A 17,880-nucleotide genomic window follows, 5' to 3' on the forward strand; every position below is an offset into this window, starting at 1 on the left:
GTGTGTGCGGGAAGCAGATCCAGGGTTAGCGGTAGTAGTGTAGTAGTATGTGTGCGGGGAGCGGGTGCAGGGTTAGCGGCAGTAGTGTAGTTTGTGCGGGGAGCAGGTGCAGGGTTAGCGGTAGTAGTGTAGTAGTATGTGTGCGGGGAGCGGGTGCAGGGTTAGCGGTAGTAGTATGTGTGCGGGGAGTGGGTGCAGGGTTAGCGGCAGTAGTATAGTAGTATGTGTGCGGGGAGCGGGTGCATGGTTAGCGGCAGTAGTGTAGTTTGTGCGGGGACCAGGTGCAGGGTTAGCGGTAGTAGTGTAGTGTAGTATGTGTGCGGGGACCAGGTGCAGGGTTAGCGGTAGTAGTGTAGTGTAGTAGTATGTGTGCGGGGAGCGGGTGCAGAGTTAGCGGCAGTAGTGTAGTTTGTGCGGGGACCAGGTGCAGGGTTAGCGGTAGTAGTGTAGTGTAGTAGTATGTGTGCGGGGAGCGGGTGCAGGGTTAGCGGCAGTGGTGTAGTGTAGTAGTATGTGTGCGGGGACCAGGTGCAGGGTTAGCGGTAGTAGTGTAGTGTAGTGTAGTAGTATGTGTGCGGGGAGCGGGTGCAGAGTTAGCGGCAGTAGTGTAGTTTGTGCGGGGAGCAGGTGCAGAGTTAGCGGTAGTAGTGTAGTGTAGTAGTATGTGTGCGGGGAGCGGGTGCAGGGTTAGCGGCAGTAGTGTAGTTTATGCGGGGAGCAGGTGCAGGGTTAGCGGTAGTAGTGTAGTGTAGTACAGGTTGAGTCTCCCATATCCAAAATGCTTGGGACCAGGGGTATTTTGGTTAACGGAATATTCCGTATTTTGGAATAATTGCATATCATAATGAAATATCTTGGGAATGGGACCCCAATATACACACAGAATGCATATATGTGTTATATGCTCCTTATACACATGGCTTGCAGCTCATTTTATACAATATTTTCAATAATTTTGTGGCTCAAGCAAAGTTTGTGTACATACATGAAATAAATTTAAGTTGCATTTACACCCTATACACACAGCCTGAAGGTAATTTTATACCATATTTTTAATAATTTGTGCCTTAGACAAAGTTTGTGTACATTGAACTATCAAAAATCAAAGTTTTTATTATCTCAGTCATGCCAAAATTATTCCGTAATTCGGAATATTCCTTATTTCGGAATATTTGGATATGGGAGACTCAACCTGTAGTATGTGTGCCGGGAGCGGGTGCAGGGTTAGCGGTAGTAGTGTGTGTGCGGGGAGCGGGTGCAGGGTTAGCGGCAGTAGTGTAGTAGTATGTGTGCGGGGAGTGGGTGCAGAGTTAGCGGCAGTAGTGTAGTAGTATGTGTGCGGGGAGCGGGTGCAGGGTTAGCGGCAGTAGTGTAGTTTGTGCGGGGACCAGGTGCAGGGTTAGCGGTAGTAGTGTAGTGTAGTAGTATGTGTGCGGGGAGCGGGTGCAGGGTTAGCGGTAGTAGTGTGTGTGCGGGGAGCGGGTGCAGGATTAGCGGCAGTAGTGTGTGTACGTGAGCAGGTGCAGGGTTAGCGGCAGTAGTGTAGTAGTATGTGTGCGGGTAGCGGGTGCAGGGTTAGCGGTAGTAGTGTGTGTGCGGGGAGCGGGTGCAGGATTAGCGGCAGTAGTGTGTGTACGTGAGCAGGTGCAGTGTTAGGTGCAGTAGTGTGTGTACGTGAGCAGGTGCAGGGTTAGCGGCAGTAGTGTGTGTACGTGAGCAGGTGCAGGGTTAGCGGCAGTAGTGTGTGTACGTGAGCAGGTGCAGGGTTAGCGGCAGTAGTGTAGTTTGTGCGGGGAGCAGGTGCAGGGTTAGCGGTAGTAGTGTAGTGTAGTAGTATGTGTGCGGGGAGCGGGTGCAGGGTTAGCGGTAGTAGTGTGTGTGCGGGGAGCGGGTGCAGGATTAGCGGCAGTAGTGTGTGTACGTGAGCAGGTGCAGGGTTAGCGGCAGTAGTGTAGTAGTATGTGTGCGGGTAGCGGGTGCAGGGTTAGCGGTAGTAGTGTGTGTGCGGGTAGCGGGTGCAGGATTAGCGGCAGTAGTGTGTGTACGTGAGCAGGTGCAGTGTTAGGTGCAGTAGTGTGTGTACGTGAGCAGGTGCAGGGTTAGCGGCAGTAGTGTGTGTACGTGAGCAGGTGCAGGGTTAGCGGCAGTAGTGTGTGTACGTGAGCAGGTGCAGGGTTAGCGGCAGTAGTGTAGTTTGTGCGGGGAGCAGGTGCAGGGTTAGCGGTAGTAGTGTAGTGTAGTAGTATGTGTGCGGGGAGCGGGTGCAGGGTTAGCGGCAGTAGTGTGTGTACGTGATCAGGTGCAGGGTTAGCGGTAGTAGTGTGTGTGCGGGGAGCAGGTGCAGGGTTAGCGGCAGTAGTGTGTGTACGTGAGCAGGTGCAGGGTTAGCGTCAGTAGTGTGTGTACGTGAGCAGGTGCAGGGTTAGCGGCAGTAGTGTGTGTATGTGAGCAGGTGCAGGGTTAGCGGCAGTAGTGTAGTTTGTGCAGGGTGCAGGGTTAGCGGTAGTAGTGTAGTAGTATGTGTGCGGGGAGTCGGTGCAGGGTTAGCGGCAGTAGTGTGTGTGCGGGGAGTTGGTGCAGGGTTAGCGGCAGTAGTGTGTGTACGTGCGCAGGTGGAGGGTTAGTGGCAGTAGTGTAGTTTGTGCGGTGAGCAGGTGCAGGGTTAGCGGTAGTAGTGTAGTGTAGTAGTATGTGTGCGGGGAGCGGGTGCAGGGTTAGCGGCAGTAGTGTGTGTACGTGAGCAGGTGCAGGGTTAGCGGCTGTAGTGTAGTTTGTGCGGGGAGCAGGTGCAGGGTTAGCGGTAGTAGTGTAGTAGTATGTGTGCGGGGAGCGGGTGCAGGGTTAGCGGCAGTAGTGTGTGTACGTGAGCAGGTGCAGGGTTAGCGGCAGTAGTGTAGTTTGTGCGGGGAGCAGGTGCAGGGTTAGCGGTAGTAGTGTAGTGTAGTAGTATGTGTGCGGGGAGCGGGGGCAGGGTTAGCGACAGTAGTGTGTGTACGTGAGCAGGTGCAGGGTTAGCGGCAGTAGTGTAGTTTGTGCGGGGAGCGGGTGCAGGGTTAGCGGCAGTAGTGTAGTTTGTGCGGGGAGCAGGTGCAGGGTTAGCGGCAGTAGTGTATGTACGTGAGCAGGTGCAGGGTTAACGGCAGTAGTGTGGTGTAGGTAGTGTGCGGGGAGCTGGTGCAGGGTTAGTGGCAGTAGTGTACATTGTGCAGGGAGCAGGTGCACGGTTAGCGGCAGTAGTGTGGTGTAGGTAGTGTGTGCGGGGAGCAGGTGTAGGGTTAGTGGTAGTAGTGTAGTGTAGTAGTATGTGTGCGGGGAGCGAGTGCAGTGTTAGCGGCAGTAGTGTAGTTTGTGCGGGGAGTGGGTGCAGGGTTAGCGTCAGTGGTGTAGTAGTATGTGTGCGGGGAGCGGGTGCAGGGTTAGCGTCAGTAGTGTGGTGTAGGTAGTGTGTGCGGGGAGCGGGTTCAGGGTTAGCGTCAGTAGTGTGGTGTAGGTAGTGTGTGCGGGGAGCAGGTGCAGGGTTAGCGGTAGTAGTGTAGTGTAGTAGTATGTGTGCGGGGAGCGAGTGCAGTGTTAGCGGCAGTAGTGTAGTTTGTGCGGGGAGTGGGTGCAGGGTTAGCGTCAGTGGTGTAGTAGTATGTGTGCAGAGAGCGGGTGCAGGGTTAGCGTCAGTAGTGTGTGTACGTGAGCAGGTGCAGGGTTAGCGGCAGTAGTGTAGTGTGTGCGGGGAGCAGGTGTAGGGTTAGTGGTAGTAGTGTAGTGTAGTAGTATGTGTGCGGGGAGCGAGTGCAGTGTTAGCGGCAGTAGTGTAGTTTGTGCGGGGAGTTGGTGCAGGGTTAGCGTCAGTGGTGTAGTAGTATGTGTGCGGGGAGCGGGTGCAGGGTTAGCGTCAGTAGTGTGGTGTAGGTAGTTTGTGCGGGGAGCAGGTGCAGGGTTAGCGGTAGTAGTGTAGTGTAGTAGTATGTGTGCGGGGAGCGGGTGCAGGGTTAGCGGCAGTAGTGTAGTAGTATGTGTGCGGGGAGCGGGTGCAGAGTTAGCGGCAGTAGTGTAGTTTGTGCGGGTACCAGGTGCAGGGTTAGCGGTAGTAGTGTAGTGTAGTAGTATGTGTGCGGGGAGCGGGTGCAGGGTTAGCGGCTGTAGTGTAGTGTAGTAGTATGTGTGCGGGGACCGGGTGCAGGGTTAGCGGTAGTAGTGTAGTGTAGTATGTGTGCGGGGAGCGGGTGCAGGGTTAGCGGCAGTAGTGTAGTGTAGTAGTATGTGTGCGGGGACCAGGTGCAGGGTTAGCGGTAGTAGTGTAGTGTAGTAGTATGTGTGCGGGGAGCGAGTGCAGTGTTAGCGGCAGTAGTGTAGTTTGTGCGGGGAGTTGGTGCAGGGTTAGCGTCAGTGGTGTAGTAGTATGTGTGCGGGGAACGGGTGCAGGGTTAGCGTCAGTAGTGTGGTGTAGGTAGTTTGTGCGGGGAGCAGGTGCAGGGTTAGCGGTAGTAGTGTAGTGTAGTAGTATGTGTGCGGGGAGCGGGTGCAGGGTTAGCGGCTGTAGTGTGTGTACTTGAGCAGGTGCAGGGTTAGCGGTAGTAGTGTGTGTGCGGGGTGCAGGGTTAGCGGCAGTAGTGTGTGTACGTGAGCAGGTGCAGGGTTAGCAACAGTAGTGTGTGTACGTGAGCAGGTGCAGGGTTAGCGGCAGTAGTGTGTGTATGTGAGCAGGTGCAGGGTAAGCGGCAGTAGTGTAGTTTGTGCAGGGAGCAGGTGCAGGGTTAGCGGTAGTAGTGTAGTAGTATGTGTGCGGGGAGTGGGTGCAGGGTTAGCGGCAGTAGTGTGTGTACGTGAGTAGGTGCAGGGTTAGCGGCAGTAGTGTAGTTTGTGCGGGGAGCAGGTGCAGAGTTAGCGGTAGTAGTGTAGTGTAGTAGTATGTGTGCGGGGAGCGGGTGCAGGGTTAGCGGCAGTAGTGTAGTTTGTGCGGGGAGCAGGTGCAGGGTTAGCGGTAGTAGTGTAGTGTAGTAGTATGTGTGCGGGGAGCGGGTGCAGGGTTAGCGGCAGTAGTGTAGTAGTATGTGTGCGGGGAGCGGGTGCAGGGTTAGCGGCAGTAGTGTGTGTACGTGAGCAGGTGCAGGGTTAGCAGCAGTAGTGTAGTTTGTGCGGGGAGCGGGTGCAGGGTTAGCGGCAGTAGTGTAGTTTGTGCGGGGAGCAGGTGTAGGGTTAGCGGCAGTAGTGTGTGTACGTGAGCAGGTGCAGGGTTAACGGCAGTAGTGTGGTGTAGGTAGTGTGCGGGGAGCTGGTGCAGGGTTAGCGGCAGTAGTGTGTGTACGTGAGCAGGTGCAGGGTTAACGGCAGTAGTGTGGTGTAGGTAGTGTGCGGGGAGCGGGTGCAGGGTTAGCGGCAGTAGTGTAGATTGTGCAGGGAGCAAGTGCAGGGTTAGCGGCAGTAGTGTGGTGTAGGTAGTGTGTGCGGGGAGCAGGTGCAGGGTTGGCGGTAGTAGTGTAGTGTAGTAGTATGTGTGCGGGGAGCGAGTGCAGTGTTAGCGGCAGTAGTGTAGTTTGTGCGGGGAGTAGGTGCAGGGTTAGCGTCAGTAGTGTAGTAGTATGTGTGCGGGGAGCGGGTGCAGGGTTAGCGTCAGTAGTGTGGTGTAGGTAGTGTGTGCGGGGAGCAGGTGCAGGGTTAGTGGTAGTAGTGTAGTGTAGTAGTATGTGTGCGGGGAGCAGGTGCAGTGTTAGCGGCTGTAGTGCAGTTTGTGCGGGGAGTGGGTACAGGGTTAGCGTCAGTAGTGTAGTTTGTGCGGGAAGCAGGTGCAGGGTTAGCGGCAGTAGTGTGGTGTAGTAGTATGTGTGCGGGGACTGGGTGCAGTGTTAGCGTCAGTAGTGCGGGGTGCAGTTTCAGGGTTAGCGGCAGTAGTGTAGTGCGATACCCGACAGGAATTGTAAAACTGAGATGTACTGTCTACACTTACCAGGTTAGAACAGGTTCCTTTTTTCTTCTTAAGCGGCCCATACATGGTGCGATAAAATGATGTACAATATGTCTTATAAGATTTCTCTTTAAATTTTCCTTTGAAATTTTTACAAATCGTAAACGAGTGATCGGTTGTGCACATAATCATTACAATGAATCTGCTGGAATGTCAGTAGGGGAGGGCTTATCTAGGGGGAATAAAAGGCAGCCACCATATTAGGTATGTTATACTCTGCTCTGTGACTAGTGTAGCTTGGCTGTATACCTGCTGAATGCTGTGCAGTGCTAGTGTGCTTTGTTAAAGGCTTGCCTTGTACAAAGTGTTGTATTTCTTTTGATTTCTATCATCTTCTGATGGATTCCTATCACCATAAGCTTCTGCTAGCCTATGGCTACTTGATGTATACTCAATTAAATCTCAACACTACACACGCTGCGATGCGATGCTGCTGCTCGGAACGCCGTCTCTCATGACAAAATGGAGGAGAGGAGTGGCTAGAGATTTTTATACACCTCGTAATCAGACATCGGATCGTATTACCTGTCTAAAGTGATACGATGTGTGTCACATCGTGGTAAGATAGGTCGCCCTTGTACGGTTTTCCAGCACGAGAGGCGATCCAATTATACGACTGCGGGGACGCGCATCGCCATTGTATGTACACCAATACAACATATAATGTGTACGATCACTCCTTACTATCGATCGAAATCGTACACATCGTATAAAAAATCTTACCGTGTATGGCCGCCATTAGTTGAGAGGAAAGGAGGTTGGAGCAACTTAGGAAGCTACAACTTTAAGTTAAAGTTACTCTTTATTACAGACTAATACAGATTGTTATAATATTGTCCAATCTGTAATGTTACCAGTTTTCATTACCAAGTGATCACATATGTAATAAAATGTATATTTTATTGCATTGAATATTCCTTGCAACTAGACAAACCGCAAACTCAGGAGTCTGTTGATATTGATTGGTTATTTGAATCAACATGCCAAACTGTTCACATTACATATAGTTTTACACATCAAATGATCAAAAACAAGAATAAAGTAACAATATATCAGAGAACCACAGTATAAATTACACTCTAAATATATTTCTAACTCAGGGCCTGATTCAGAGCCGGACGCTATTTGCGCTCGCTCGTTCAGAAAAAGGGGCCGGCTATTTAAATTGAGCGCTCGCTCTTTGCGGTCTGTTGACGCCTCTGTCTGAGCGAGCGAACGAAACATGGCCGCTCGCATCATACGTCATCTCCGCTATTTATTAGATTAATCGAGTACATCGAAAGGCGTCTGAACTGCTCGCAGTGCTTGTGGTAGGATTTTCCTACCGCAATCATGCGAACAGTTCAGGCTAAGAAACAACCAAGTGACATGGTCGATGACGCTGCTTTGTTAATTATGCACACCCTTAAAACGCCCGTTTTGACCGTTTGGCACGCCTGCGTTCGGATCTCCACTCCCCGTTTTCAAGCACCTTCCCCTGTTACCACCCACAAATGCCTCATCCTGTCACTCAAATTAGCAGGCACTCGCAATTTTGCGAACACACGATTTCCGACCGCACTGACTGGTTGGCGCATGCGCATTACGACCCATACGCATGCGCAGATGTGCGAACATCGCTCGGAGCGAACGAGCGGACGCTTACGAGCGGCTCTTGAATCAGGCCCTCTATTTGTTACACACTGTTGGTTTCTCCCTCTGTATTAACAGTAGTCCTGTGGGGTTTATAGAGGGATATACTGTCTGCATATGCTTTCTCACTTGCCTATTATCATGCTGGATTAGGAAGCCGTGTTCCTTAAGTGGCATACACACTACACAGTGTGTGCATACGGTGATACCGTACTCGGCGGGCCCGGCAGGGGTGCCGGCATCGACAAGTGTATACGGAGTTGCCGATGGCGACCAGCAATGGATGACGGCGGGGGTGGCGAGCCGGGCCATGCTGCATTCAACAGCATGGCATTGCTCATGATAACTTCAGATTGGGCTGCATGTACAGCCGACTGGGGCTATTGTAAACGACCAGCTGGTCGTTTTTCGTATACACACTAGCCGATATTCTCAATGATAATGATATTGTTCAATCGTTCAAAATATTGTCTAGTGTGTACGCGGCTTTAGATAGATCGGAGGGCCTGATTCAGAGTCGCTTGCTCTGAATCAGGGGCGGGTTTTTTTTTTTTTTTCTAGAATGGCCTCCTGGCCGCTCGCATAGCTGTGGGTGTCCACCCATAGCTACAGCGAGCGGCCATGATGATGGTCGCGATGGTCAAGAGCATCGCGACAATCGGGCTTGCGACGAGACCCTTGTGGTAGGGTCTCGTGGCCGCAAGCCCCAGAGAGATTTCGGCTCTAACAGAGCCGGAATCTCTCCACTGACATCAGTCGTGATGTCAGTGGGGCCGCCCCCCAAACGACATGCGTTCTCATGGGAACGCCTGCGTTTGGGCAGCCACCCCCCCGGTCCACCCACCAAAGGGGGCGAGCTGTCACTCAACATCGACAGCTCGCAGCCTTTGTTGCGAGACCCGGAGCAACTGAGTGCCCGTCGCTAGCCGGGTCTCGCGCATGCGCACAACGGAGCTGGCTCCGTCGTGCACATGCGCTGTGGGCCACCATCGACCCGGTTGCGAGCGCTCAGCGCTTGTGACCGGGTCTGAATCAGGCCCGGAGTGCGGTAATATAATGCTCAGAGGAATGCAGCATACATGTAGGCTGACCTACACTTTGAACATCCATTCACTAATTAAACAAGGATTTCTGCTCCCTCTCTCTCTACCTGTAGATATCCTATGGGGATGTGCAACGTAAACTGGTAAGGAGAATGAGTGAGAGTCTCTCTATAGTTACTGGCTATACTCTGTACACAGCCGAAGATTAATGATAGAATTAAGCTGTCACCTGAAGCGTAGGGCGAAGGTGCAGAGCAGAAATAGGCAATTTAGTACAGACCTCACTCTGCTGCTTCATCTGGGTGTCCTGAAGCAAAAAGTAACCACAGCGCGCTCTCCCTCTCCCTCTCCCTCTCCCTCTCCCTCTCCCTCTCCCTCTCTCTCTCTCTCTCTCTCTCTCCTTTCCTGAGAGAGCTGGCTTCTCAGTCTGCCGCCCACTGGCAGCTCCGCCCGAGTCCGCCTCCATTTATGAATGGGGGTCTGGGTAAGCTAAGCGCCCCTGTTATTAGCAGCACTGCTATCTACAAGACCGCAGCGCTGATAGCCTGGGCTATGTATGAACGGTCGCCTGACCGTTCCGCCCACTGTAGCAATCGCTATCGACAGCTACAGCTTGGCGCTGCCCTATCCTCACAGCAGGGACAGCGTGGAGCCGGCCGGGACTGAGACACAGCACATCAGCACTTGGCTTATGCACTGTGGGCTCTAGCGGGGATCGCCGGAGGGGGGAGTTATCAATCCCCCGCTCCGGCCGTTGAGCTGTTAATACATCTCATCGATAGTGCTTCCTGCTTCGCCTCAGTAAAGATGCGAAACAGGAAGCGTTATAGCGGTACATTAAGTGCTGCTATAATACATCTCCCCCACTGACAGTTACCTCACCGGACTTCCTCAACTGTCAGTCACTGCTCCTTATAACACTTCTGCCAGGCTACTGGAAGGCAGATTACTGGTCACTCAATGGCATGCAGGGCTCCCCTCTAAATCTCCTCAGGCACGGGACAAGGACTCTCCCACTGGAATTTAATCAGTCTGGGCTAGCTGGGTGAAACCATCATCCTCTTTAAGAGGGAAGTACAGTCAACGGCATTAAATATCCATTACAACCATAACAGTAGCTGGACCAATTTAAATACAGAGAAATGTACAATTTGGTACATATGTAGTTATACATAAGCATTTGAGACCTACACAGTCATTTTAGTATAAGTGATACTTCCAGGGTCTGGGGTACCACAGTAGTGTAGGTAGTGTGTGCAGTAGTGTAGATTGTGCGGGGAGCAGGTCCAGGGTTAGTGTCAGTAAGGTAGTGTGTGCGGGGAGCGGGTGCAGGGTTAGCGGCAGTAGTGTAGGTAGTGGGTGCAGGGCAGTGGCGTAACTTCATCCCAGGTGCCCGGAGGCAAGATAAATGTTGGTGCCCCCCCAAATTAAAATGTACCACCCCCCAGCACCTATGCCAGCCCAGCTGCCGTCCCCCTATGCAGTTGCCCCAGTAGTGGTCCACCTATGCAGTGCCCTCTGTAGAGGTCCCCCTATGCAGTGCCCCCCAGTAATGGTCCCCCTATGCAGTACCTCCAGTAGTGGTCCCCCTTTGCAGTGCAGTAGTAAGGGCCCCTGTAGTGCTCCCGGTAGTAAGCCCCCTGTAGTGCTCCCAGTAGTAAGCCCCCTGTAGTGCTCCCAGTAGTAAGCCCCCTGTAGTGCTCCCAGTAGTAAGCCCCCTGTAGTGCTCCCAGTAGTAAACTCCCTGTAGTGCCCCATGTAGAAAGCCCCCAGCGATGTCCCCTGTAGTAAGCCCTCCAGTAATGCCCCCTGTAGTAAGCCCTCCAGTAATGCCCCCTGTAGTGAGACCCCAGTAATGCCCCCTGTAGTGAGCCCCCAGTAATGCCCACTGTGGTGAGCCACCAATAATGCCCCCTGTAGTGAGCCACCCCCCCTGCGAGCGCACACACATACAAAAAACCCCCAAAAACAATACTTACCTGAAACCCCGCTCCTTGGACTCCTGCTCCTCGGAACTATGGTTGTGACGTCACTCCCATAGTGCATTGCGGGACCCGGAAGCGGAGTTCAGGAGTGAGCTCCGTTCCTCCGGCTACCGCCGGGGGGAAAGTAGGTCGGGCGCCCGCTGGTAATACACTCAGCGGGCGCCCGGCAAATAGGGGGTGCGACCGCACACACCGTAGTGGCGCCGCTGGAGGTGGAGCACCGATCAGCGGCGCTCCATCTCCATAGCAGTGCCCGGAACGGCCCAGGGGACAATGGAGCCAGGTGCCCCCTTAAGGGTTGGAGCCCGGCGGCAAATGACTCCATTGTCTCCGGGAGTTCCGCCACTGGTACAGGGTTAGGGATAGTGGGGTGCAGGGTTAGGGGTAGTATCTGTCCTGTGCCCTGCGATGCTAGAGAAGAGACGGAGGAGGAGGACAGCGCTGCAGAAGGTGAGAAGAACTGAATAAGCTAATTGGAAACTTCCAATTGCTTAATTAGTCATGGGGGAGGGGTATCCAAAAGGTTCCAGAGCAAGTGCCAACAATTTTTTTCTTAAAATATGGATTTTAGGAAAAATTGCACTGCACTGGAAGCGCTCAAAAAAAAATCAAAACCCTGAACACAATTGAATACCAAAAATCTTGCACCTTTGGAAAATCCACAGGTGCAAGATTTTTGGTAAATTCACAGCTAATTGGATATGCCTCATAGACTCTTTCAAGCAGCCTTATACAAGTATCCCAAACTTCAGGGACCTTTCCTTCTTACCTCACTGACAACTGTCAACTTATTACAGCCCTGAAGCCTCTTATTGCTGGGCCTGTTACCTAGGGGCTCCCACCCAGATACTCTCCCAGCTACACTACTTGCATGCATCGGTCGCCCTTGCCTATATGAGGTCACTTTACAAAGTGTTTCCAATGATTTCCCCCCTTGTTGGTTGGGGCTGTAAGGCTCTCGCCCTGTCTCACTCTGTGTGGGCTCTGCCATTCCCTCTTCAGAGAAGGTCCCTCACTGACCTTTTACTGTAGCAAGTGTTACCCCCCTATAGTACTCTGCCGGGATCTCCATATGTAGTAGTGTCTCTCTCCTCCTTGCAGGTATGGGGGTGCCTCTCTCTTCTTACAGCATATTGGCTTTGCCATACTGGGTAGCATTTCTCCCTCAACCCCCCAAACACACAAAATATTATGTGGGCAGCTCTTAGGGAGCTTTTGCTTCTAGGGAATAATTCCTCTCTCTTTCCATCACAATTGGGGCATGTGGTAGCTGCCATGCTTTCTCCCCAAACATCGGGGAGTCACAGGACCCCCTCCCTCTCATCCTGGTCTCCAAATAAATGGCTGCCTCCTTGAACCACAGAACACCTGAATCTTTATGAATTAGGATTCCCACATGATAAGCCTATGACTGGTCACCACTACCTCCCCTTTTTTCTCAAGGCCTTCATCTCACTCTGGGGTAGATGTACTAAGTCGTGGAGAGAAATAAAGTACCAACCATTCAGCCCATAACTGTCATTTTTCATACAAAGCCTGGGCATTAATAAAATAAGTATCCTGCGTACTCATATACATATGTTTTTCTAGTAGAAATGGCCATATTGATATTTTATAGCTAGATGGCATCGGGCGACATCTAGCCGTAGAAGTTTTAAGGCATTTGATACATGTAAATGAACTTTAGCCCTAATTTTACTTATTTTTTTTAAGTATATATGTTAGATATCTAGGTTAAATATACTGACACTGAGGCAAATAACTTACACATCGATACTTTTGCATTGAAGATAAATATGATTGTAACATTTTTGTACTGAGGTGTAAGTACTTGCAGATCAGATAAACGCTTCAACAGAGCAATTCTCCTGTCAGTGCGCAGCCTGTACACACTGATCGGACACCAGCCAAATGTAGCTCAGTGTGTGCTGCTCCAATGGGATTGGGCGGGCGGGGATCGGAATTTTTAAGCAGGAAATAAAATCCGACCTCCTGACAGGAGAGTTTGATTGGCTCATTTATCGAGTCAGTCATACAAATTTTCAGCTGATCTTCCCAATAATTGTATAGTGTGTACCCAGCTTTAAATGAGAGGTGGGGAGAGATGCTGATATGGCATATTACCCTACACTGGCCCAACCAATTGCATTTTTATTAAGATTGAGGAGAACTATTACTACTATCCATTATGGATGCATAATTATAGTAAATATGGTTTGTAAGAATAACACCATATATCTAATTTCAGTGATTACGTATATGTGATTCTATCAATTTTCTGTGTGTGTGTATATATATATATATATATATAATTTATTTTTTTGTAGATCTGGTGCTTTACATACAGTGTCATTTGCGTGTGTATTTCAGTCTATGGGATTATAACAGATCTATTCTAAATTGGAAGTACAGGTTGAGTCGCCCATATCCGAATATTCCGAAATACAGAATTTTTTTCACATGACTGATAGTGACACCTTCGCTTTTTGATGGTTCAGTGTACACAAACGTTGTTTAAGGCACAACATTTTTTAAAATATTGTATAAAATGACCTGCAGGCTGTGTGTATAAGGTGTATATAACACATAAATGCATTCTGTGTGTATATTGGAGTCCTATTCCCAAAATGTTTCATTATGATATGCAAATATTCCAAAATACAGAATATTCCGATATTCAAAACACCCCTGGTCCCAAGGATTTTGGATATGGAAGACTCAACCTGTATATGTGACCTCAGTGCATCATATATTATGATTTAATGTTGGTAATTGTTTTGTTTGTGGTAAAATTGCTTATGAATTTAATTGCTACATTTATTATATGCAGTTCAGTTTTGTAGTGTATTTACGGAGGAGATTTATCAAATATTGGAGAGAAATAAAGTGCCAACCATTCAGCTCCTAACTGTAATTTTTCTAGCACAGTCTGTAAAGCGACAGTTAGGAGCTGTTTGGTTGGTACTTTATCACTCTCCACTTTTTTTCTTTCTAAGGGGGCAATTCAATTCCCCACGCGGTGATGTAGCTCCCGGGATCAGTGTCCGGAGCTATTCCATTGCCCGCATCGTGTCCCTGCACTTAAGTTGGGAGATACAGTTTAACCTGAACTGCATTTTCCGACTTACACGCCGGGCGCGATCCGGTTACCGCATGCGATGCTGCCCTTAGGCCCTAGATAATTCAGATTTGTGCTCACTACTCAGGTGGGTGTGAGCACAAATCCTCTAGTCGCAGATTTACAGAGTGGCCAATTCAGTAGCTCCCAGCACTAATCCTGGGAGCTACATCTCCCCGCTGGGATTTGAATTGGCTCCTAAGATTTGATAAAACTCCCCGTTATATATTTACTTTTATTTCGGTAATATGGTATTTTAATAAATCTGGCATGTGAAGTTGTATTCTTTACAATAAAGAACCTATAGCAACTGATAATTATAACAAAACTGCTGAAGCATGTTTACATGTCTATGTTTAGGGGGTTTAGGGTTTGAGGGCAAACTGAAATAAAATGTCAGTTTTGTTTTTTGTTTGTTTTATTCCTAACAGATCTAGACAGCCTGCGTTCTTCATCAGAATGACTTCTCCTCTGTGTATAGCCGTAAAGCCAGTAATGACACATTGCTACGTCCTGTACAAAACCAGACCCCGGAAATCCGTATGGTCAAATGTGTTTCTATGCTCTTCTAGATGTCAGCGCCAAACCCTCCGTAGCTACTAATACATTGCTTAGATGTCTAAAGAGAACAGGCAGGATCATGTTGTCTTGTTCACCAATTCATCCATATTAACCCGCATGGTGTGGGCCCCTCCTAGAACTTCCAGTCCTTATTGCATTGCATCGTCTTATAATCCGGACATCCGCTGGATAAAAATGTCTGCAGAGTGGTTGACTGACTGGACCTGTTTTCTGAAAGGACTTCGTGACCTGATTGCTGGCTGCATCCAAGCTGTGCGTGACTGCAATACCCTTGCCCTAACTTCTGTTATCTGTCTTCTACTGTTGTTTGCATGGTATTGTTATAGAGTTGGTAAGGATCAACCCCGTTCTCCCTTTGCCACTGTTAATTTACTCATCCAGAGTTCAGATGCCAAAGGCCTGCAGAATGGGTTTGCTTACTGCCACTCGCGTGAGTGCGTACGCTGTACCCATAACGATGTACTGAACCAAAAACTCTATCACAATCTGCAGGAATACGCAAAAAGGTACTCCTGGTCTGGCATGGGCAGAATTCACAAAGGCATCCGTGAACAAGGTCGCTATTTAAATGACCGGCCATCCATACAAAAGCCAGAGGTTTTCTTTCTTCCAGATTTACCCACTATGCCATATTTTACACGGGATGCTCAAAAGCATGACGTGGAACTGCTAGAACAGAACTTTGCCACCATTTTTGGTGAATTTGAAGTCCTCTACAAGGCTTTTTCAAACTGCAACTTGCCCCAAGGGTGGAAAGTAAATAGTACTCCAACTGGGGAGTGGTTCACATTTTATTTGGTCAACCAAGGTGTGTGCATTCCTGCCAATTGCAAGAAATGCCCACGGACGTATCGTTTGCTTGGAAGCCTCCGTACCTTCATTGGCAACAATGTGTTTGGGAATGCTTGTATATCTGTGCTTACTCCGGGGACAGTCATCACTGAGCACTATGGGCCCACCAACATCAGGATAAGGTGCCATCTGGGTATGTACTTTCTGAAAGTGTTCATGTATTTAAGTGCAGTGTATACTGTATCTAAATCATTTAAATGTTTACTGGAACAATATAGAATAATAGTCCACTACCAATGTTAGCTTTATGTTCCTGCTTTATGTTCTTAAATCAGTTCTAATATGAAAACACTTGAGCTTCAATGTTCTGATGAGTATTCTGTAAATTGCAGATAGATTGTTAGGCCAGAGAAACATACATAAAATGAACGTTATAAAAATGATTAGTGAAAGGGTTATATGGATACTGATGAGGTATTTGTACATTAGCAATGAAGGAAGAAGTGTGAGTGGAATCTTGTTTTTGTATTATGTAATGTGGAGCATGGCATTTTAGTAACAATGTGTTGGTGATATATTTAAGAGAAGCAACTTTCCGGTTGTAGACAACTATGCGGTACATTTACTAAGCGTTGGTAGAACATGAGAGCACTATTGATGTTTTTACCATTACAAGTACAGAGGCCCTGATTCAGAGCCGGACGCTCTTACAGAGCGCTCGCTCTGAATCAGGGCCGTCCCTCCTCCTTTTTGGAGCGTCCTCCTGGCCACTTGCATAGCTGTGGGTGACCACCCACAGCTATAGCGAGCGGCCAAAATGATGGTCGCGATGGTTAAGACCATCGCGACCATCGGGCTTGTGACGAGACCCTTGCGGTAGGGTCTCGCTGCCGCAAGCCCTGGAGTGCTTTTGGCTCTATCAGAGGCAAAAGCACTCTCCCTGACATCACTAGTGATGTCAGTGGGGCCGGCCCCAGACGGTAGGCGTTCCCATGGGAACGCCTCTGTCTGGACAGCCACGCCCCTGGCACGCCCACCAAACGGGGCGTGCTGTCAATCACCATCGACAGCATGCCAACCATAATGACGGCTTGGCCGTCGTTATTCGGGTCTCACGCATGCGCACGACGGAGCCACCTCCGTCATGCGCACTTGGGCAACATCTACCCGCTTGCGAGCGCTCAGCACTCATGAGTGGGTCTGAATCAGGCCCAGAGTCCCCAACTTTACTAAGTCTCAGCTTTAGAAACTAAGAAAAACACAATCATACCCGCCACAAGTACAAAATAGGTGGATGTGACAGACGACAGAGATGAAAAAGCATGTGGTTCAGTTATCTGGCCAATAAGAAGCAGAGGAATCGCAATATACGTATAATGTGCAATCATTGTGTATTGAATAAGGAGGCAGATAACATTGATAATTATCCAATAGGGGACATACTATTTTAGTAATATATTAGGGGGAAAACGATTGTTTAATTTTATTAAGAGAGCATTATTATTTATTGATTATTAAAGGGGCAATATTAGTTAATTGGTTTTTAAAATGTGTTGTTTTTTTTTCCCCCATTATTTAAATACATTTTTCACACAGGAAATTGGGCAGATAAGCATTAGAGTGTGACCTCTGAATACTTTTAATCTGGTGCTAATTCAAAAATCACTAAATGAAATACACACCAGTGATGCTGCCCAATCTAGAGAAAAAGGTCCCGGTTGCGCCCAGCTGTTGTAATAAATGATGTGGCCACAACAATCAACAGTTTGCAACAAAATAACAAGCATCTCCTTTAAAAAGATTTTTACTACCTTGTTTCCCCGATAATAAGACCTACCCCGAAAATAAGCCCTACCCTTAGTTTTGGAAAACGGTCTAAAATAAGCCCTACCCTGAAAACAAGACCTAACAATCACAGCTGCAGGGTCTCACTCTCTCACAGTGAGCGCGCGGCAGCTGGCGTGCTGCGTGGCAGCGTCATTTACAGCAGTGCCGCGGAGGAGAGGAGACAAAAAGAGGAAAAAAAAAGGTAAGTAAAGAATTGTATTGAGTTATTGAAATTGCTGTCAATGTTAATCAAAATAAGCCCTACCCCGAAAATAAGCCCTATGGAGTTTTTTGGACAAAAAAAAAAAATAAGACAGTGTCTTATAGGGGAAACACGGTATATAATAAATATGCAACAAATATCAAACATATAACAACATATCTAAAAAGTAGGTCAATATATTGATCTTCAGCAATATAAGCATATAAAATAATGGTTAATCACACAGTCATAATGGGGCACATTCCACTATGCTCAGATTAGGGTCTCTAGGGTTAATGCCTCCAGGTGAATTACTCCCAGCATAGAGCCAGTGGTGACCTGAAGTAAATGAATAGTAAATCTCTGAAGTACACAGTTGGAGCACTCCACTGTATAATGGGGCTGCAGGTAGTTAAATCAAAGTCAGCACAATGATAGTGACGGCCACACTATGGGCGAGATGCATTAAAGTCACAAATGCGGTCAGACCCCCGAAAATGAGGTCTGACCGCATATCTCACAAGGGGCTTTAATGCCGTGGGCAACGCCATCTTCAGATGGCGTTGCCCAATAGAAGGCTATGGGCTTCTATTCGCGATGCCCCCCCCCCCAGAGAACTGTCCTTTGCGTTTTCCGTATTGCGCACCAGCGTAAGTAACGCCGGCATGCATGCAAAGGGTGGCAGGATGCATCACATCCCGCCCTAGGTGTGTCAGAATGATATTACAATAAAATGCGGCATG

The 17,880-nt window shown here is 49.0% G+C and overlaps 1 protein-coding gene across 2 annotated transcripts in view; it reads left to right on the forward strand.

The window, feature by feature from the left end:
• ASPHD2 (aspartate beta-hydroxylase domain containing 2) overlaps positions 1 to 17,880 on the forward strand; it is a 106,330-nt gene that overhangs the window by 69,858 nt on the left and 18,592 nt on the right. For both annotated transcript variants that reach the window (XM_088467932.1, XM_088467931.1), the window contains one exon: positions 14,166 to 15,301. In XM_088467932.1, coding sequence (XP_088324058.1) covers positions 14,350 to 15,301 — 952 coding nt within the window. In that variant the 5' untranslated portion in view covers positions 14,166 to 14,349. The remainder of the gene's footprint in view (positions 1 to 14,165; positions 15,302 to 17,880) is intronic.

The sequence above is a fragment of the Taudactylus pleione genome, unplaced genomic scaffold, assembly GCF_031769625.1.
Source record: "Taudactylus pleione unplaced genomic scaffold, aTauple2 ptg000078l, whole genome shotgun sequence".
Classification (NCBI taxonomy): domain Eukaryota; kingdom Metazoa; phylum Chordata; class Amphibia; order Anura; family Myobatrachidae; genus Taudactylus; species Taudactylus pleione.